The following is a 22,444-nucleotide window of genomic DNA, read 5'->3' as shown; positions in this document are numbered from 1 at the left end:
TTCCCTCCCTTTATCCACGTGTTCTCATTGTTCAACACCCGCCAATGAGTGAGAACATGCAGCATTTGATTTTCTGTTCTTTTGTCAGTTTGCTGAGAATGATGGTTTCCACATTCATCCGTGTCCCAACAAAGGACACGAACTCATCCTTTTTTATGGCTCTATAGTATTCCATGGTATATATGTGCCACATTTTCTTTGTTCAGTCTATCATTGATGGGCATTTGGGTTGGTTCCAGGTCTTTGCTATTGTAAACAGTGCAGCGATGAACATATGCGTGCATGTGTCCTTATGATAGAACAATGTATAGTCCTTTGGGTATATACCCAGTAATGGGATTGCTGAGTCAAATGGATTTTCTATTTCTAGATCCTTGACGAATTGCCACACTGTCTTCCACAATGGTTGAACTAATTTACACTCCCACCCAGTGTAAAAGTGTTCCTGTTTCTCCACATCCTCTCCAGCACCTGTCGTCTCCAGATTTTTTAATGATCACTGTGCTAACTGGCATGAGATGGTATCTCAGTGTGGTTTTGATTTGCATTTCTCTAATGACTAGTGATGATGAGCATTTTTTCATATGTTTGTTGGCTTCATATATGTCTTCTTTTGAAAAGTGTCTGCTTATATCATTTGCCCACTTTTGGATGGGCTTGTTTGTTTGTTTCCTGTAAATCTATTTTAGTTATTTGTAGATTCTGGATATTAACCCTTTGTCAAATGGTTAGACTACAAAAATTTTTTCCCATTCTGTTGGTTGCTGGTTCACTCTAATGATTGTTTCTTTTGCTGTACAGAAGCTCTGAAATTTCTTTAAATTCCATTTGTCTATTTTGGCTTTTGCTGCCAATGCTTTTGGTGTTTTAGTCATGAAGTCCTTGCCTATGCCTATGTCCTGAATGGTTTTACCTAGGTTTTGTTCTAGGAAATTTACGGTTTTAGGTTTGTGTTTAAATCATTAATCCATCTGGAGTTAATTTTAGTGTAAGGTGTCAGGAAGGGGTCCAGTTTCTCTTTTCTGCACATTGCTACCCATTTTTCCCAACATCATTTATTAAACAGGGGATCCTTTCCCCATTGCTTGCTTTTGTCAGGTTTGTCAAAGAACAGATGGTTGTAGATATGTTACTTCTGAAACCTCTGTTCTGTTCCATTAGTCTGTATCTCTGTTTTGGTATCAGTACCATGCTGTTTTGATTACTGTAGCCTTGTAGTATAGTTTGAAGTCAGGCAGCGTGATGCCTCCAGCTTTGTTCTTTTTGCTTCGGATTGTCTTGGCTATGTGGGCTCTCTTTTGGTTCCATATGAAGTTTAAAGTGTTTTTTCCCAGTTCTGTGAAGAAGGTCATGGGTAGTTTGATGGAGACAGCATTCAATCTATAAATTACTTTGGGCAGTATGTCCATTTTCATAATATTGATTCTTCCTAACCATGTGCGTGGAATGTTTTTCCATCTGTTTGTGTCCTCTCTTATTTCCTTGAGCAGTGGTTTGTAGTTCTCCTTGAAAAGGTCCTTTACATCCTTTGTTAGTTGTATTTCTAGGTATTTTATTCTCTTTGTGGCCATTGTGAATGGGAGTTTGCTTTTGATTTGGCTCTCTGTTTGTCTGTTGTTGGTGTATAGGAATGCTTGTGATTTCTGCACATAGATTTTGTATTCTGAGACTTTGCTGAAGTTGCTTATCAGTTTAAGGAGATTTTGGACTAGGACAATGGGGTCTTCTAAGTATACAATCATGTCATCTGCAAATAGAGACAATTTGGCTTCCCCGTTTCCTAATTGAATACCTTTTATATTTCATGTCTGACTCCTCTGGCTGGAACTTCCAATATTATACTGAATAGGAGTGGTGAGAGAGGGCATCCTTATCTAGTGCCAGATCAAAGGGAATGCTTCCAGTTTTTGCCTATTCAGTATGATATTGGCTTTGGGTTTGTCATAAATACCTTTTATTATTTTGTGATACTTTTATTATTTTGTGATCGATACCTAGTTTATTGAGAGAATTTAGCATAAAGGGCTGTTGAACTTTGTCAAAGGCCTTTTCTGCATCTATCGAGATAATCATGTGTTTTTTGTTGTTGGTTTTATTTATATGATGGATTACATTTATAGACCTGTATATGTAAACCAGCATTGCATGCCCAGAATGAAGCCTACCTGATTGTGATGGATAAGCTTTTTGATGTGCTGTTGCAATCTGTTTGTCAGTATTTTACTGAAGATTTTTTCATCAGTGTTCATCATGGATATTGGCCCGAAGTTTTCTTTTTTTGTTTAGTCTCTGCCTGGTTTTGATATCAGAATGATTTTGGTCTCCTAAAATGTGGGAGGATTCTCTCTTTTTGTATTGTTTGGAATAGCTTCAGGAGGAATGTTACCAACTCCTCTTTGTATGTCTGGTAGAATTCAGCTGTGACATCATCTGTACCTGGACTTTTATTGGTTAGTAGGCTATTAATTGCTGCCTCAACTTCAGCCTTAGTATTGGTCTACTCAGGGTTTCAACTTCTTCCTGTTTTACACTTAGGAGGGTGCCAGGAATTCGTCCATTTCTTCCAGGCTTACTGGTTTATGTGCATAGAGTTGTTTGTAGTAATCTCTGATGGTAGCTTGCATTTCTGTGGAATCGGTGGTGATATCCCATTTATCATTTTTTATTGCATCTATTTGATTCTTCTCTCTTTTCTTTTTTATTAATCTGGCTAGCAATATGTTTATTTTGTTGATCTTTTAAAAAAAAACAGATCCTGGATTTATTGATTTTTTGAAGGGTTTTTTGTGTCTCTATCTCCTTCGTTCTGCTCTGATCTTAGTTATTTCTTGTCTTCTGCTAGCTTTTGAATTTTTTTGATCTTGCTCCTCTAGCTCTTTCAATTTTGATGATAGGGTGTCGATTTTAGATCTTTCCTTGCCTCTCATGTGGGCATTTATTGCTGTAAATTTCCCTCTAGACACTGCTTTGAATGTGTCCCAGAGATTCCTGTATGTTGTGTCCTCGTTCTCATTGGTTTTGAAGAAAATCTTTACTTCTGCATTCATTTCATTGTTTATCCAGTTGACATTCGGGAGCCAGTTGTTCAGTTACCATGAAACTGTGCAGTTTTGAGTTAGCTTCTTAATCTTGAGTTCTAATTTGATTGCACTGTGGTCTGAGAGACTTTGTTATGATTTCCATTCTTTTGCATTTGCTGAGGATTGATTTACTTCCAATTATGTGGTCAGTTTTAGAGTAAGTGTGATATGGTGCTGAGTAGAATGTATATTCTGTGGCTTTGGAGGGGAGAGTTCTGTAAATGTCTATTAGGTTTGCTTGTTCCAGATCGGTGTTCAAGTCCTAGATGTCCTTGTTGATTTTCTGTCTCATTGATCTGTCTAATATTAACAGTGGAGTGTTAAGAAGTCTCCCACTATTATTGTACGGGAGTCTAAGTCTCTTTATATGTTGTTAAGAACTTGCTTTATGTATCTGAGTGCTGCTGTATTGTGTGCATATATATTTAGGATAGTTAGTTCTTCTTGATGTATTGATCCTTTTACCATTATGTAATGCCCTTTTTTGTCTCTTTTGATCTTTGTTGGTTTAAAGTCCATTTTATCAGAGACTAGGATTCCCACTCCTTTTTTTGGCTCTCCATTTGCTTGGTAGACCTTCTTCCATCCCTTTACTTTGAATTTGTGTGTGTCTTTGCATGTGAGATGGGTCTCCTGGATACAGCACACTGATGAGTCTTGACTTTTTATCCGATTTGCCAGTCTGTGTCTTTTGATTGGGGCATTTAGGCTGTTTACATTTAACGTTAATATTCTTATTTGTGAATTTGATACTGTCATTTTGTTACTAGTTGTTTGTTTTGCCCATTGGTCGATGCAGTTTCTTCATTGTGTTGTTTGTCTTTACCATTTGGTTCATTTTTGCACTGCCTGGTACTGGTTGTTCCTTTCCGAATTTAGTGCTTCCTTGAGGAGCTCTTGTAAGGCAGGTCTGGTGGTGATGAAATCTCTCAGTAATTGCTTATCCATAAATTATTTTATTTCTCCTTCACTTATGAAGCTTACTTTGGCTGGTTATGAAATTCTAGTTTGAAAGTTATTTTCTTTAAGGATGTTGAATATTGGCACCCATTCTCTTCTGGATTGTAGGTTTTCTGCTGTGAGATCCTCTGTGAGTCTGATGGGCTTCCCTTTGTGGGTGACCCGACCTTTCTCTCTGACTGCCCTTAGCATTTTTTCCTTCATTTCAACCCTGGTGAATCTGATAAATATTGCCTTGAGGTTGCTCTTCTGGAGGATTATCTTTGTGATATTCTTTGTATTTCCTGTATTTGAATGTTGGCCTGCTTTGCTGGGTTCAGGAAGTTCTCCTGGATAATATCCTGAAGAGTATTTTTCAGCTTTGATACATTCTCCCTGTCCTCTTCAGGTACACCAGTCAATCATAGATTAGGTCTTTTCATATAACCTCTTATTTCTTGGAAGCTTTGTTCATTTCTTTTCACTCTTTTTTCTCTTTTCTTGCCTTCTCTTTATATTTCATTGAGTTAATCTTCAATCTCTAATCCTTTCCTCTGCTTGGTCAATTCGGCTATTGAAACTTTTGTATGTTTCACAAAGTTCTCATGCTGTGTTTTTGAGCTTCATCAAGTTGTTTATACTCTTCTTTAGGATGGCTATTCTAGTTAGCATTTCATCTAACCTTTTTCAGCATTCTTAGTTTCTTTGCATTGGGTTAGAACATGATCTTTTAGCTCAGAGAAGGCTGAGCTAAAAGACTTTTACTCTCCTTCAGAAGCCTGCTCTGTACTTCTGTCAGTTTGTCAAATTCAGTCTGTGTCCTGTTTTGTTCTCAGGGGAGGAGAGGCATTCTGGACTGTGATGATTTTATCCTTTTTGCACTGGTTTCTTCCCATCTTCATGGGTTTATCTATCTTTGAAGTTGGTGATACTGGTTGGGGTCTCTGAGTGGACATCCCTTCTGTTAAAGTTGGGGTTATTGCTCCTATATGAGGCTTTATTTTTTTTACACAGGGTTCAGTGTGCTGCTTAAGACAGCCTGTCCCTTGTCTGCCTGTGGAGGGGCTGCTGGGCTGTGCTGGTCTCAGCTAGGCTGCTGCTTACTCTTCTCCTGGTTTCTGTTTACACTGGTGAAATTATCCCCACCTTCCCAATGGCAGGTCTTTCCCTTTGCGGAGCAGGTTTGTCTGGAATGGAGCTCAGTCTCATTTGTCAACTGGGAAACTCTCCTGCAAGAGGCTTCCACTCGCTGGATCTTGTCGGGGTGGGACCTGTCTGGCTGTATCATCCAACTCCCTACTTTAAACTCTCCTTCCTTCTGTGGGACAGGCAGTTCGGACCCGCAAACCTTCTTGGTGTTAAAGTCTCCGCCCTGGTCTGTGCCGACAATTCTCGGCACCAGGCTGGCCGGTGCAGTCACCTAGGGCTGCGGCTCGGGGTGCTTCTCAGCCAGGCAGCGTTTTCTTGGACTGTGGACTGTAGAAGTCATGGAGTGAAGCACAGTATCTGAATTGAAGTACCGAAGGGGTGAAGCCCCCAATCCTCTGTGCCAGGTGCACTTCCTGGGTGGGGCAGAGCCCCGCCCTTTCTTGGCTTGCCCTCTTTGGGCTGCTCTTGCTGCCTTTTTAGGGGCTGTCAATCCCACTGTTCAACCAGTCCCTTTGAAAAGAACCCAGTACCTTCTTCAGAGACACGGAAATCACTCTTACTTTGTGCCTCACTGGGAGCTCCCCTCCAGAGAAGCTCCCTTGAAGCCATCTGGGCGGAAGTCCTCCACTCATTAGTTTTACGGTTCCTAAAATACGTTTAACGTATTGTGAATTAATTTTTTCTTTTCTTTTTGAGATTGAGTCTCGCTGTGTCCCCCAGGCTGCAGTGCAGTTGTGCAATCTAGGCTCACTGCAACTTCTGCCTCCTAGGTTCATGTGATTCTCCTGTCTCAGCCTCCCGAGTAGCTGGGATTACAGGTTCACGCCACCATGCCCAGCTGATATTTGTATTTTTAGTAGAAACGGGGTTTCACCATTTTGGTCAGGCTGATCTTGAACTCCTGACCTTGTGATCCGCCAGCCTTAGCCTCCCAAAGTACTGGGATTACATGCTTGAGCCACCGTGCCCAGCCGAATTAATTTTTTTTCCCATTTGACAGGGAAAACAGTGGCTATCCATCAGTCTTGGTAGTATGATATTTCATAAGATGTTTTCACCTACAATCCTACAAGTCTCTGATAATTCTTCCTGATGCTTCTTATTGGAGTTTTTAAAGACTGCTGACAGTAAATAATCTTATAAAGGAAAGGAGTATTTTGCAAAGACCAAATATCATAAAAAGTTAAAATATATAGCATTATCTTTATCTTTGGACTACATGTGAGAGGATTTGGGTATTTCAGCTTAAATATAGCTAGGGGCACAAGTTATGAAACACTATGCAAGTGAATTTCTTAACACATGTGGGTTATAGATCACTTTTAGATACCATAAAAACATTAAAGCCCCTCTCTGGGAAAGAATAGACACAGTATAATCAATATACATGTAGACACATGATTGCTAAAAAGCTTAATAAGACACTGTAGCACATCCATGGAATTTTTGGGGGTGCTTGGTCAATCATACCTGATATAGACATGCATTTTCCTCTCTAGTCCATATCTTAGTTGCCATTAACAGTAATTCTACAAATGGACCTAGATACCCTGACATCTCAGAAGCTTGGAATGAATGGCTAATTTTCACAGTCTTGAAGTTTCCCTTTCTGTGACATTAATACTGTCCTCTAAATTGTATTAACCATTCTTTGCCTTGCTCAACTGCTATTGTGTTAGTAGCTTAACTGCTGTTTTGTAAGGACAATTCCAATAATACTTGCTTTCTGCTGGTAGAGGTACTTGCCTTTCTCAACCATGTTCCTCAGAATATTGAAAAAGAACCTAGACTTGTGTGTGTTTGTGTGTGTAGACAGGTATGCGTGTGCATTTATATCTCTATAATACTCATATATGTATGTGTATTAATTTTAGAACTTGCTAGTTGTAAACCTTCAGCTATCACTTGTCTTTAAGTTTCAAACTTCATGTCTCTCCAAAGTGATGTAAAATATACTGATTAATTATAAAGTCCAGTACAAATATTAACATTAATTAATATTTGAATATTAATATTTTGAAAATAAAATATTAATTTCATGCTGAGAAACTGAGGACAAACCTTTTTCTCCCAACAGTACCACCTTTACTGTCCTGGTGAGGCAAAATTGAAAAGCATTAATACTACTATTAGAGTGGATAACGGGCAGAAGCATACACTGCTTATCAGGTAGGATATACTTATTTCTTTTCCACTTAATCTCATTAAGTAGCAAAGGCTATTCCTCTTAATATTGTCCTTGTCATTTCAAAATTGATGTTATCCTGATTAGTATTAACATGTGCATGTGTATGAATTAATGTTTGTCAAGCTTTTCTGTATATTCTAAAAATTATACTGAGAAGAGAATATTATAGGAATTATATTATCAATGAACTTCGATAAGGAGGTTTACAAAGGATCCATGAAAGCCTCATATTTTCCTTTTAGGGCAGTTGTAACAAATCAAACAAACTGGTAATTTATTTTGATAAACGAAGTAAATTATATTCAGTGTAGAAACTGTGGAACTTCCCGAAAAGCATAAAGAAGAAAATTAAAATGGCGCACCACAATCCAGGTCGAGTAATTAAGGTGTATGATTCATATTTTTCAAAAGCTGTGTTTGAAGGTGACCCTATCCCTAGAACATCTGAAATAAATCAGTTTGCCAATCTGATAAATAATTTTTTTCCTTTTTCTTCTTTGATTTTTATTTAATTTTAATTTTTAATATAGATGTAATGCTTTTTTGTTGTATATTTTTTATTTATTTAAGTGATGCTGAAAACACATACCATAGTCATATGCCAGTATGTAGACTGAATTATTTTTGGCAGTAGATTATTTAGTAAAAGGAAATATCTATTTAAAGTCAATACAAGTGAAGGAAAAAGAGTCCTGAACAGAGACTGGGAAAGAAGTTAAATGAGAGGTTTTAAGGAAGTTCTACCTTTATTGTGCAAGAACTACCCAAATTCTATTATCTAGACTACAGAAACGTACAGAAAATTGACCAAAAAATAATTTGTTATCAAATAAATCAAGGAAAGCCTACATCACATCTACCCCCAACCCAGAATACTCAAAACGAACATAGCATTTTATGACCTCTGAGATGCTGTTTAATAAAACATCTTTTTTTATTTGTTTTCTTAATGCTTTAGTGTCACTGTACTTAAAAGTGTCATGACACAGACATACAACATTTAACATCTTTCCTCATCATGTTAATCTCCTAAATAACAAATGTTGGGGCCAGTGCACTTTGGACAATGACATCTTAGCTATGGTCATAATTTTCCTGGGCACGTACCACCATCATCTGTAGGGAAGCAAGTGCTTGAGCCTTGGGTGGGAGAAAGAATCAAATCATGAAAGACATAGATGGAGAGACAGAGGGAAAACCTACAGAAGCTGTTCTGGCCTCACGCATGGTTGGAAGAGAGTAAAAAAGTATATTCAAAAAATCATAATTACCGTTTATTTACCAGCAATTTATGTCCAGTACTAATTATATTACATATATGGATTTATTCCTATAGACAATTATAATTATTATCTACATTTTTCAGATGCAAAACTGACAGACAGGGAAATTAAGTACAGATAATGACAGAACTAGAAAATGACACAGTCTCAAAGCTGCTCTCACTCCAAAATCTGTAAGTGTGAAGTCACAGGTCCCTTGAACCAAGCTAGAGAAATGTAATATGAATTGAATTCCTGTTTTTCCCCCAACAGCAAAGAACTGCTCTATGTCCAAGATCAAGTAAAGATAAGAATTATAAATGATGTGTCCAGTAAAATGACTAGCAGAAGAAACAGTATTAATTAGCCCACACTAAACAATTACCATGTATCATATGCTTTACACACACATAACTACATCTAATCACTGTAAAACTTGTAATGCCTATTTCACTGGGTTTCTGGGCTACCATAATAAAGTATCATGGACAAGGTGGCTCAAACAACAGAAATTAATTTTCTCACTATTCTATAGGCAATTTAATATCACAGTTGCAATTTAGTCTCACAATTCTGAAATTAAAATGACAACAGGTTTGATTTCTTTAGAGGTCTCCTTTTGCTTGTATTCAGATGGCTGTATTCACCCTTTGTCTACACATCATTTTCCCTTTGTATGTATCTATGGTCTAATTTCCTCTTGTAATAAGATCACCAGACACATTGGATTAAATGTGTCTAATGACCTTATTTTAGCATGCTACTTCTTTGAAGATCCTATTTCCAAATATAGTCACATTCTCAAGGACTGATGCCTAGTGCATCAACATATGAATTTTGACTGAAACACAATTCAGCCTACAGCAGTCATTTTGCATATTTGAAAGCTGAGACTCATAGAAGATGGACAGCTTTCTCTATCACTTGCTAGTCAGTAATGGAGCAAGATTAGAACCCAGATCTCCTGCCCCTGACCTGATCATTGTTTCTACTAAACACACAGGTGGTAGTTTTTAAAATAACAAAATACTAGTCTTCTTTAAAAGAAATATTAAATGTGTAAGATTTTTAAAATCCCAAGAATACCGATTTTTTACTATCCTTGTCACAAAATGTCACTGTTAAGAGTACTTAACCAAAAAATCACTTTCTTTTATGTTATATGACTGTAATGTTGTTCCATTTTACATATACTGTTGCTTTTTATTTTTATCAAAAAGTAGTTGATATCCTGGTTATATTTGATCTAACTAAACTCAGAAATAGTACTTCTCAGGTCTTTTGTGTTTTAATGTTGTAAAAAATTTATAGAAATATATTTTCTCCGTGATTATCATCTATAAAGTACAAAAGTGAAGCTCCATTAGTTTTATTTTTCTGTATCTTTAAAAAATACAATTCTGAGGAGAAAAAAAAAGCAAAAACCTCAATTGTGAGTTGAACACAATTCACGAATGTTGAAGCTATAATTTTTTGACCATTAACATATTCTTGTTAGTAAAGGTAAATGGTGTGCACATATTTCACCCCCAATTTTATACTCTTTTATTTTGTTATTGTTGAAATATGGCTTTCCTCTTGAATATGAATATAGGAGAAGGGTCTTTCTTTCATACCCTTATAGAACCTTGAAGAAAAAGGATAGCAGAATTGTGCTAGGTCCATGATGAAGACCTGTCTCAGAAAAAGCAAAACGAATATGCTCTATGAAGAAGTAACCTGGCTCATTATGTTTTAGAACAAGGAAGGATAAGCTGTTCTGCAGAGCAGTGTGGCCCTTTTAAAAAAGAAATGTGTGATTGCTTAAAATAACAAAAGCAGGAAGGGTTGGAGTGCTTAAAATCAGGTGAAATATACTTTGGCATAATAAAGATACTAAAAGCACACATACTAAAGTTATTTTAGTGATAAATTAGCTATAGCTGGTGCTCATATTTTAATGAAAGGGACAGAAATGGGACAAAGCAGTAAAGTTAGAAAGCAGAAAAATAGCATAGAGTATGTTATGAGGCAAAATGCAAATGGGTGTGCATTTGTCACTGCACTATTGAATGCCACCAGGTAGAGCATTGAGGCAGAAGGTGCTGAGAAGCTGAAGATAGTGGCGCATGTATTTTCTGTAAAACACAATTATGATAGTCTTGTGTTGTATTTTATTTATGTCTGTTGGTATAGTTATAATAATTATGTGTATATATAATGTTAATATATACTACTTATAATCTTTATTGCACATATTACACTATAATATTACATTATAATTATATAATAAAACATAATTTTATTAATACGCTAATTTAATTTGCCTTTAATACCAAGTGTATTATGGGATTTTTTCTCTTCCATTTAAAGTCACTGCTTAATTTCTACCTTGTCCTTGAAGAGGGTAGAATTTGGGATTCAAAGAGAGTTATGTTTAGCTATTCTGACCTCCTCAACTTTGGCACTTTAGATTTTTCTAAGTGTCTACCAATTAAAAATACTGCCATGAATTTTTAAAAATTATTTGTTGCCTTAGACTTAAGCTCTGAGTCAGTATCCTAATTTGTAAGTAATTCACAAAAGCTCTGTCAGTTCTTCTAAAACTGTCTCAGGGAGAATTTATTGGTTTGGAACTTTGAGGGCAGGCAGCTTCTATTCTACAATCTCTGCAAAGCCAAATAAACTAGAACAAATGAGAACATCTTTAGTTATCCTTGAGAGAATAATTTACCAGCAATTGTTTATGCACAGTCATCTACATGCATTGGATACAAAATTTATTGTATTACACATGCAATAAATTACAATAAGTTTTGAAAAGGGGTATACGATCTACATAAACAGTAAATGACACTTTAGAAGATTGGCGTGTATCAATGAAATCCACACATTGGCATATATTTTCTCAAGTGATGTAGAACCAGATACAAAGCCTGAATGCCATTATATTACTTTCTTAGATGATAATAGGAGAAGGGTGTTCCTTAATAAGTACAGGTATCAAAAGAAGAAAGGAAGGTAATAATTTGCGATCATTTAGGCAGGGAGGAATAAAAATCGGGTATGGAAATGCAGTGGTACTCAGGTTGCACAGGTCATCAAATGCCACAGTAAGAACTGTGAACTACATCGTATGCAATAGAGACTTACTGGAGGATATTTAAGTAAGAGACTAGTCACATAATCAAAGAAGTACTTACTTTCCTTAATAGGGTATGCTAATCTATATTACACAGTAGACTCTAAATGTTTGGGTGTCTTCAGATGGATCCACTCTACAGTTTGTTTCTCCTGCTTCTTTCTGCACTGGTCCTTTGAGATTTACTTGTGTGGATTACATTAGGGAGCTCTTTTATGGATTGAATTGGGTTTTCACAAAATTCATGCGTTAAAGTCTTAACCCTCAGCAGCTCAGCACGTGACCGTATTTAGCTTCAGTCATTACAGAACTAATCATGTTAAAATGAAGTCATTAGGGTGGGCCTTAATACCATATAACTGGTGTTCTTATAAAAAGAGAAAGTTAGTACACAGAGAGAGACCCATATAGAAGGTAGACAGCATGAAGACGGAAAAAAGGCTGACATCTTCAAGCCAAGGAGAAAGGTAGAACATATTCTATCGTCATAGGGAAAAAATAGGGAGGCAGGAGGGTAAAGTCAGAATGTGTATTCCCTTGACCTTATGTTGTGTCCCACGGGCTGGTTTTCTACAAAAGTCAAGGTCTTTGCTCCTGGCAATTGGCCCTCTACTCTGTTCCCATAACTCCTTTCTTCCTCTAGTCTTTAGATCTGTAGAGGTAATGTCAGAGTAACTATGTTGTGGCCCTGTTCTCTCTTATCCCTTTTGGCTCTTCTACTCTCTGACCACATCTTTGTGAAAAGTTCATTTATTTAACCTTACTCAAATTATATTAGTTGAAATGTTCCACGTATATTCTGCTGAGTATATGAGTCTTCACCAGTCAGTATGGTGAAGGACGAGTGAAAGGTTTAATGAGGCAGGACTCGAAGTGGCAAATTCCACCCCTTTCTGCATTCTATTAGCTAGAGCTTAGTCACATGGAGACACCTAATGACAAGGGAACCTGGAGAAGGTTTTCCAGCTTTGTACCCACGAGGAAGAGTACATCAGCTAAAGCTATGTAGAATAAACAAGATGAGAATTATTTCTCTAATATAGAGAAATAATTCTCTGTATTAGAGAAATATTTCTACCTTTAGGATACCTATAGGATAAAAACAAACAAACAAAAACCAGAAAACACAATTTATAACACTTAGTAGTTGAATTTGAACCAAAGTGTTCATATGTCCTTTAATCTTGGTTGTAAGTGGTTTATTGCATTGCTTATAAAATGTGAACTGATAATATGCTTTTTATCAATTAAATAATTATAACTTCATCATAATGCACACAGTGTCAGATTACATGTTATAAATAATTCCTTCTTTCTACTGTCCTTCTATTAAACTACTCCAGGATTTACCCAGTGTACTGGTGCATAATGCCTGGGAATGAAAAATTGTTTTATCATCACATCACATGCCTTCTTATGCTGTTTGAGTGGTGGAAAATAGTATAAAAATGCAGCAAATTGTGCATTCAAAACACAGAGCTGTCTGAAAGAAACCACTAATTTTAGTGACAATTGGAACAAAGACAGTGGAAACACTATCACTACAATAAACAACCAAGCTTTGCACTTCATTTGGAAGACACTAAAAATGAATCCAAGAACTGAGCAAGTGTCAATTAGAGCAGTAAAGCTGTGGCTCAGAGTACTAGAAAATCAGTAAAGTGAAAACAAAAATTAACTATTTAACCACTTTCTAAAAATAAAAATTTTGTTTCTAATAAAATGTATACATTATTTCATTAATTTTTTAATTAACCCATGTCAGTAGTGTCAAGAAAAACATGATCATGGAATAATGATTTTACTTTAACTTGAACAAAATAAAAAATGAACAATTGATTTTCATTTTAAATGATACTTATTCACCCAAGGAAATGTTTCTGTAACATTAACCTATTTTTCTATTCCTTTCCAAAGTGGCATATAGTCATTTAACAAAAAACATAGAGTAGGAGTGAAACTTCATCATTTAACGTGGGTAAAGAGGATTTTAAAGTGTAACCTGCAAAGGCCAGTTAATTAGACTAGAAATTAACAATGTTTAAGTTTTTGTAATTTTTTTGTTTGTTTGTTTGAGATGGAGTCTCAAAAAAGAGTCTCCCTCTTTCACCCAGGCTGCAGTACAGTAGTGCTATCTGTGCTCACTGCAATCTCCACCTTTGTGGCTTCAGTGATTCTCCTTCCTCAGCCTCCTGAGTAGCTGAGATTAAAGGTGCCCACCGCCACACCCAGCTACTTTTTGTATTTTTAGTAGAGACGGTGTTTCACCACCTTGGCCAGGCTGGTCTCAAACTCCTGACAGGTGATCTGCCTGCCATGGCCTCCCAAAGTGCTGGGATGATGGAGATGAGCCACTGCACCTGGCCTATAATTTTTAATTCAGTTTATTCAAGTGCTCTGATAAACTGATTACCAATCACCTTTTAGGGGCTATTTTTAAACACAAATTAACATAATTACACATTTAAAAGTAAGACATTTTCCATCAATCTACTTGAAAACACATTACCTGTTACAAAATTACTGAAATGAATAAAAATATACTACTGTTATTAATACTGTTAGTCAAATCAGAGGAGCATAGAGTAGTCTTGGTTTTACTTTAACATCAGAGTTTTGGGGGCTTTTCCTCTTGAAAAAGATATTTGTGGGCTGGGTGTGATGGCTCATGCCTGTGTTCCCAGTACTTTGTGAAGCTGAAGCAAGTGGATCACCTGACATCAGGAGTTCAAGATAAGCCTGGCCAGCATGTTGAAACCCCGTTTCAATTAAAAAATACAAAAAATAGCTGGACGTGGTAGTGGGCGCCTATGATCCAAGCTACTAGGAGGCTGAGGGAGGAGAATCACTTACACTCAGGAGGCAGACGTTGCAGTGAGCTGAGATCTTGCCATTGTACTCCAGCTGGGGTGACAGAGTGAGACTCTGTTTCTAAAAAAAAAAAAAAGATTATTTGTTATTACTCTTTGCAAGTTAAGCTGAAATTATGGCACCAATGTCAGTCAATAAATTGTCTGGACCTTAAGAGTTTAGAAAATATTTTTGGTTGGATTATCATCAAAAAGTGCAGATGTTATCAGAAGCAGCACATAGCAGCTGCATTTATGTGAATTTGCTGGGAAGCTATTATATCAGGTATTTTATCATATATCCAGGATATAAAATTTCAAGGTGTACACAAGTCAAAGGCCTGAGTCTTACTGTTTCAGCAAAATTAATTTCGAAATGTATTTTGAAAGCACTTTTTAAAACAAGAGAATAATATAGGCTAGAAATAATCAAGATCATAAAGTATAATTGGCTTCCTTCTTCGAAATGCATGCTCTTGGTGAAAACTGGATCGTGACAATTTAGTGACATCTCCTGAGCCACACAAATGTATGTCCTTTAGAGGCTCAACATCTTAGGAAAACAAAGATTAGCACATCATAGGGATAGGGTTCAACAGGTACATGCTGATTATTCATGTCCTTTAATTTTACCTGAAATATGTCTTGTTTTTTATGATTTTTTTACTGTAACCTGATAAGAGAAGTTCTAATATAAATGACCTAAAGTTAAAATTTCTACTTAAATATTTCCGCTGCATATGATTCAGTTGACTCAGCTATAATTCTAGCTTGCCTCATTTTTCCATCTTTGCTAAGAGGTGAACTGTCTCCTATACTAATATAAACATATTGAAAACAAACTGAAAGTGAATAGTTTATAATTTTAATATTTCATATAAGTAAACAGAGATGAAAATATATTCTTGCCAAAAAATAAAACAAGGTTATATTAATCATATTTTTGGAAAACCTTCCTGTGAGATATTTTAGTGTAAATATAACAATAAACAAAGTTTCTGGTAATCTTATTAAGAGAAACATGTAATATTGAAGGCAATTATTGAATGATGAATTTTAATTCTCATTAACTTGTGCTATAATCTAGTTGAGTACGTTTTGAAATGCTAGCTACATGATACTCTGAATTTAAGTCTTTGCAATGTTTCTTATAGATCACCATAGTGTAATTAGTTTACTGAATCAATAAATGTCAGAAAATTCAAATGTTGAAAGTCAGTTGTGTTAAGGGAGGTAAACTCACTTTTGAGAAACAATTAGGATAATCATCATTATTTCAGAAAATTAATAGTGATTTTACAAATACTGTCAAAATCTTTTCACAGGTTGAAAAGAACATATACTACTTCATTAAGTGTTATTTCTTAAGTATCCTCTCCTAATGAAAAGTGATTTTGTGAAAAGGAATTTTGAAGTATATGTAAAAATTCCTTTCATATGCTTTCTCATTCTATGTTCATTGAGATGCCTTCAGAATCAAAAGTCAAGTCCTTATTTGCTTCCTTCAGTTGTGTATTTTCAGGGTTAAAATACATAATATATTTTGGTTTACCTCAAATCTTCTCAAAAAGCATAGCTAAATATCTTTTTGTAATATGGCCTTTATAAATATATAATGAGAGCATATTGAAGGTAGCAAGCTTCGAGTTAAATCACTACAACAATAGCAAAGTTAAGTTTCAAAGTATTCTAATTAGGAAGTGTGGCACACTTCCAAAAGGGTCTTCACAGTTAATTGACCAGAGCCCACATGGAATAATGTGGTCTGCATATCATTTAGCTTATATACATCAGTCTCTCCCCAAATTGACATTCTTTATAGTTGTTGGTTATCTGCTGCTTTGGTATACTCTCTGTTATGACCTTGCAGGTTGCTTTAATTGCTAAAGCCTCATTGATCACCACATGTCAATAAAAATGAATACATTAAGTCTCTATCCACAGATTCACTAGCAGAAAAATTCCAGGAACCATTGAAGTGTAAATTCCTAGATAATCCTGTCAGATGTACTACTTATTTTTAAGGGAACTAACCATTAATGACTAATTATCATGCTACTGCAATAAAACACAATGGTAATTAAATTTGCCAAATTTAAGCTAAAAGAAAAATTGATCTATTTATTTTACACTTGATAGCCAAAAGACTGAGAAGCAATGATCTAGTTTTTTGTTTTGTTTTTTTTTGTTTTTTTTTAGAAAAAGCATTTTTAGAAAGAGCTTCGCAAGAGTTTAATAAATATCATTTGAAACAATACAGTAATATTGTGCAAAATTGTTCTTACATATAATTGACTAAATAATTACTAGAAATAGTGATTCTGTAATTACCAGAAACAGAATAATTCTAAAAAAGTCCAAAGAGTTCAGCAGAGATGGAGACTTCCATTTGAAAACTGTGGATAGTCATGGTATGATTAGTTGCTAATACAAGTTTAGAATAGAATAGTCTGAAATCTGAAGGACAGGGTTTAAGAGAAATAGTTGATCCTTGTAACTACTTGCAGCACTTGACCCTATTCTGTCCAAAGCTAACCCCTCTGCCAATCCCTAGACGCCATGCCATCCCTTTTCACATTCTCAAGGACTTCTCTTCTTCAGGATCACTTTTATTTTCTTGTATTATTCATTTTTTTCTCTCTGCTGGACCATTTCCAAAAAAAAGGAGAGGAGAGGGAAAAAAGGATTTAAAATTTCTCAGCTGCAACACACAGCACCTCTGGAGAGCTTATATTACTTTCATTCTGATCCTCTTCAAAGCCAAATATCAAAAGTTTGCTGCATATGAGACTCTGATTTTGTTACCTGTTACTTACTATTCAATCCACTCCTATCTAGCATCCATGTTCCCACAACTGACACACCTTTTGTTAATATCACCTACAAATAGAGAGTTTTATCATTCAAACTGTTAAATATTTTAAAAATTAAAAAAAAGAGTGCTGTTATGACTCTGGGACAATGTACAAACAGAATCTGTTCTAAGCAATACGAGACAGTGGTCACTGTATACAACCTTCATGTTAACAAAGCCAATTCTGTCTTTATTGTCCTAAGCATTTTAGTGAACACACTCTATTTTCTTGAAATAATTTTCTGTGTCTGCTTCAAAAACAGTAAATTTTTGGTGTTTCTCATATCTCAGTGACCAATTGTCCTTTCTTTTTTTATACCTGTTCCAGCTTGGACCTTTCTCATGCATTTCGGACTCATCTACCCAAACACCTACCTAATATTTTCTTTTATATGCCTCATCTGTATCTGAAATTTAACATATCCAAAATACAAGTGCTGGTCTCCTACCCCTAACATCGCTTCTCTACTCTCCTTTCCTTCCTTCTTTCCCCACTCACACATCCCCTTATGGCCTTTCTTGTCTCAGCAAGTAACACTATTTTCTACCTATATAATGAAAGTCGTTTTTCACCCTTTGAAGTTTACTGAATGTTTTATATCTGTGTGCATATTTTATGTAAGTTGTAAACTGTCAAAAATATGAAACCAGAGTTGATTTAGCTGAGCTATTGTTACTGTGGTTATTTTAAATAGATAAAATCATTAACTCAACTTTTGAGTAAAACTTTATCTCATAATATTTTATGGTTGAAGAATATGTTAATTATTGAAGAACCTTCTCACTAAAATAGAAACTTAATTTTATTCAAATGGTTGAAAATTTTAGGATGGATTTAAAAAGGAATGCAAAATGGAGCTTTAGTGCTACAGTAAACATTTTCTTCCATAAAATGTTAGCATTTTAAAATAATCAAAAGCGATTATGTTCATCTTAAGTTTGTGTACAAGCAACTTAAGTATCGTGACTTATTCAGAGCTATAAAAAGCTTGCCATTGGTGATCTCATTGGCAACTCTAAAGAATTTGGTTTCTTTTTTGTTTTAATTTTTTTTTCGAGACAGAGTACTTTATCACCCAGGCTGGAGTGTAGTGGTGCGATCTGGTCTCGCTGCAACCTCCACCTTCTGGGTTCAAGCAATTCTCCTGCCTCAGCCTTTCAAGTAACTGGGATTACACGAACGTGCCACAACACCTGGCTAATTTTTGTATTCTTAGCAGAGACAGGGTTTCACCATGTTGGCCAGGCTGATCATAAACTCTTGACCTCATGATCCACCTGCCTTGGCCAAGAGTTTGGTTTCTTAACATATCTATGAAAGGAAAGTGACTCCTCTGTTGGTACTCTACCACCTCGAGAAGCATGATGATCCTGTAAGGTTAGGAAACACTACCTCCTACATGTCTGTCAGCAATTAGAACTAATTAGAAACCTTAATATTTGTATATATTAAACTTAAAAGGTTTAGCTGTCTGAATTTGAAATGGACATTGATTTTACAACTAGGAAATTAAATGGCTTAATGGTCTAGATTTGATGGTTCATATTAATCTGTATAGCATGTGACATCTTACTTGAAATGAAAGTGGTTATATAATTGAGTTGACTTCCTTTCCAATCAGTTTTCATATCAATAATAGTTAATCCCTGAAGAGAAAATACTCTAAAATCAAAAGCTGATTATTTTGAGAATGAGAACTTTGCTTACTGTTTTTAGTGTTCTCAGGATTTGACAGATTGCTTTGCAGAAAAATCAGGAAATGTTTACTGAATGATTGAATGAATGAATGAATAAAATATTTACAAAGTAGGCATTCAACATTTTAAGAACAAAATTATCTAAAAGAAAAACTAAAAAATAAAAAAGTATTTTATATGCCTGTAGTCCTAATGGGCACATATTACATTTTAAAAGACAGTTATAAAATGTTATCTATATAAAAAGAACTATTTATCATGCACATTATTATTCTGAAGGAAAAATCTACTACAAATGGAAGTAATGATTACTCTTAGATACACTTGTAAGGTGACAGGAATATTAAACCAAGTGGTAGCACAAGGTGAACACAGACATTATGCTCATAATAATTAACCTCTCACTCCATCATTGTAAGAACAATTAAGAACAAATTTATTAATAGGTTGTAGTATGCTAATGTGATAATAATCATGTGAGGATTACTTCTGAGACTCCCCTAATAAAAAAATAAAAGCAAAACAGGACTCAAAGATAACACTATGACAGTATTTTTATACTCAATTAACCAATTGAGCCTTCACAAAAGAAAGTTCCATGTTTCCTCCCTGAAGTATCCCAGCCCTTCCAGTTGACCAAGTACTCCAAGGTTTTAAGGTGCAAAGGTCCTCAGCAGATGGAGAATAGCAATATGACCTAACAACCTTTATCTACCTTTATCTGCCTTATTTCTTGCTGCAAAGGAGAATGTACATGTTTATCCATATTCCAAGAGGGTTAGACCCTCGGCTTGTCAGTATCCCTTTCAGCACTGCACAAATGGCCCACACTTACTTGCCTAACGGAATGAGGCAATTGAGTGACTGTTCTCCAAATAAAGGAGGTAACATGTTTCCAATAACATGAAGTCTTCTCTTCAGTTGGCATCCTTTAAATGTCCTTATTGGAAAAAAAAAATGTCTGTCTGTCTATCTTTCTGTCTACCTCAGCACTATTGATATTGGGGTTGGATAATTCTTTATTGTAAGGTGTTGTCCTTTGTGTTATAGTATGTACAGCTGCAACTCTGGATTCTATCTCTTCCCTCACTTTTGAGGAGCCAAAGTCATTCCAGTTGTTGTGAAATATTTCTGGAAGGGGAGGATGGAGAGGGCAAAATCACAACCCCTCATTGAGAACCTCTGATCTAAACACACACACACACACACACACACACACCCCACCACCACCACCACCACCACCACCACCACCACCACCACACAAACTCTCTCTCTTTCTCTCTCCCTAAACTATTTGAAAACACTAATCAGCAGTTTCCAAGTTATTACAAAAGGTGGGTAACTATTTTTGTTTTTGTATCCTAGTTCTGAGAAAGAGAAAAAGAGGAAGCTGTCAATCTGTGCATTTTGAATTTGTAAAAGAGTAAATAGCACATTGATTATGTTTAGGATTTACAAAATGGATTATCTTTAAATGGTTAACTAGTCAAAGATAAATTGTTACTTGTCAGCCTGACCTGACTAGAAGAATGTATTTAATTTTAAAAAAATTTTCTCTAGATATGAAAGACAAAAGTAACGTGCATTTCTAGTTGAGAATTTAAGAGTTATGCTAATGAGGAATGACATCCTCCTAAATTACCCTCCCCTTCAACCACAGCCTCTGATTCAGTTTGACTGTGTACCCACCAAAATCCCATCTTGAATTGTAATTCCCATAATCCCCACATTCATGGGAGGGACTCAGTGTGAGGTGAGTGAATCACGGGGGAGTTTCTTCCAAGCTATTCTTGTGATATTAAGTTATCATGAGATCTGATGGTTTTCTAAGGGGTTTCCCCCTTTGTTCTGCTCTCATTCTTCTCCTTCCTTGAGCCATGTGAAAAAGGAGATGTTTACTTCCCCTCCCATTGTGATTTTAAGTTTCCTGAGGCCTCCCCAGCCATGCTAAACTGTGAGTCAATTAAACCTCTTTCATTTATAAATTACCTAAATTTCCCAGTCTCCTCTGGTATTTTTTTTTAAGATGGAGTCTTGATCTGTTGCCAGGCTGGAGTGCAGTTTTGCAATCTTGGCTCACTGCAACCTCTGCCTCCTGGGTTCAAGCGATTCTCCTGCCTCAGCCTCCTGAGTAGCTGAGACTACTGGTGCATGCCACCGCACCCAGCTAATTTTTGTATTTTTCATAGAGACAGGTTTCACCATGTTGGCCAGGATGGTCTTGATCTTTTGACTTCATGATCCACCCACCTCAGCCTCCCAAAGTGCTGGGATTACAGGTGTGAGCCCCCAGCCCTGGCCCCAAGTATGTCTTTACTAGCAGTGTGAGAATGGACTAATATAGTAAATTGGTACCACAGAGAGTGAGGCCCTGCTATAAAGATACCTGAAAATGTGTAAGTGACTTTGGAATTGGGTAACAGGCAGAAGGTGAAACAGTTTGGAGGGTTCTGAAGAAGAAAGAAAAATGTGGGAAAGTTTGGAACTTCTTAGAAACTTGTTGAATAGCTTTGACCAAAATGCTGATAGCAATATGGACAATGAAGTCCAGGCTGAGGTGGTCTCAGATGGACTTGAAGAACTTGTTGAGAATTAGAATAAAGGTGATTCTTACTATGCTTTATCAAGGAGACTGACAGCATTTTATCCCTGCCCTAGAGATCTGTGGAACTTTGAACATGAGAGAGATAATTTAGGGTATCTTGTGGATGAAATTTCTAAGCAGCAAGGCATTCAAGAGGAAGTAGGGCCTACAAGTTTGGAAAACTTTTAGCCTGATGATGCAATAGAAAAGAAAAACCCATTTTCTGGGGAGAAATTCAAGCCTCCTGCAGAAATTTGCATAATCACCAAGATGGGGAAAATATCTCCAGGGCATGTCACAGACCTTTCACAGCAGGTCCTCCCAATACAGGCCCAGGGGCCTTGGAGGAAAAGATGGCTCATAGTTCACACCCCACCCCCCACCATTGTGTGCAGCCTAGGGATTTGGTGCTTTGCACCCCAGCCACTATAGCCGTGGCTCAGAGTCCCAAAACACAGTTCTGGCTGTGGCTTCAGAGGGTACAAGCCCCAAGCATTGGCAGTTTTCATGTGTGTTAAGCCTACAGGTGCACAGAAATCAAGAATCGAGGTCTGGGAAACTCTGCCTAGATTTCAGAGGTATGAAATCTAGTTATGAAATCTTTCATCCTTGCCAGATATGAAAACACCTGGATGTCTAGGCAGAAGTTTATTTCAGAGGCAGAGCCCTCGTAGAGAACCTCTGCTAGAGTAGTGCAGAAGGGAAATGTGGGGTCAGAGC

At 36.3% G+C, this 22,444-nt stretch overlaps 1 protein-coding gene across 1 annotated transcript in view; it reads left to right on the top strand.

Annotated features, from left to right (window-relative positions):
* LOC116565901 (protein eyes shut homolog) overlaps window positions 1–22,444 on the top strand; it is a 774,713-nt gene that overhangs the window by 588,529 nt on the left and 163,740 nt on the right. The window contains exon 15 of the mRNA XM_032299846.1: window positions 7,246–7,337. Within this exon, the coding sequence (XP_032155737.1) occupies window positions 7,246–7,337 (92 nt within the window). The remainder of the gene's footprint in view (window positions 1–7,245; window positions 7,338–22,444) is intronic.

This window comes from Sapajus apella, unplaced genomic scaffold, assembly GCF_009761245.1.
Source record: "Sapajus apella isolate SASKATOON/1434 unplaced genomic scaffold, GSC_monkey_1.0 scaffold41, whole genome shotgun sequence".
Lineage (NCBI taxonomy): Eukaryota > Metazoa > Chordata > Mammalia > Primates > Cebidae > Sapajus > Sapajus apella.
This window is presented reverse-complemented; position numbering and strand designations above follow the sequence as displayed.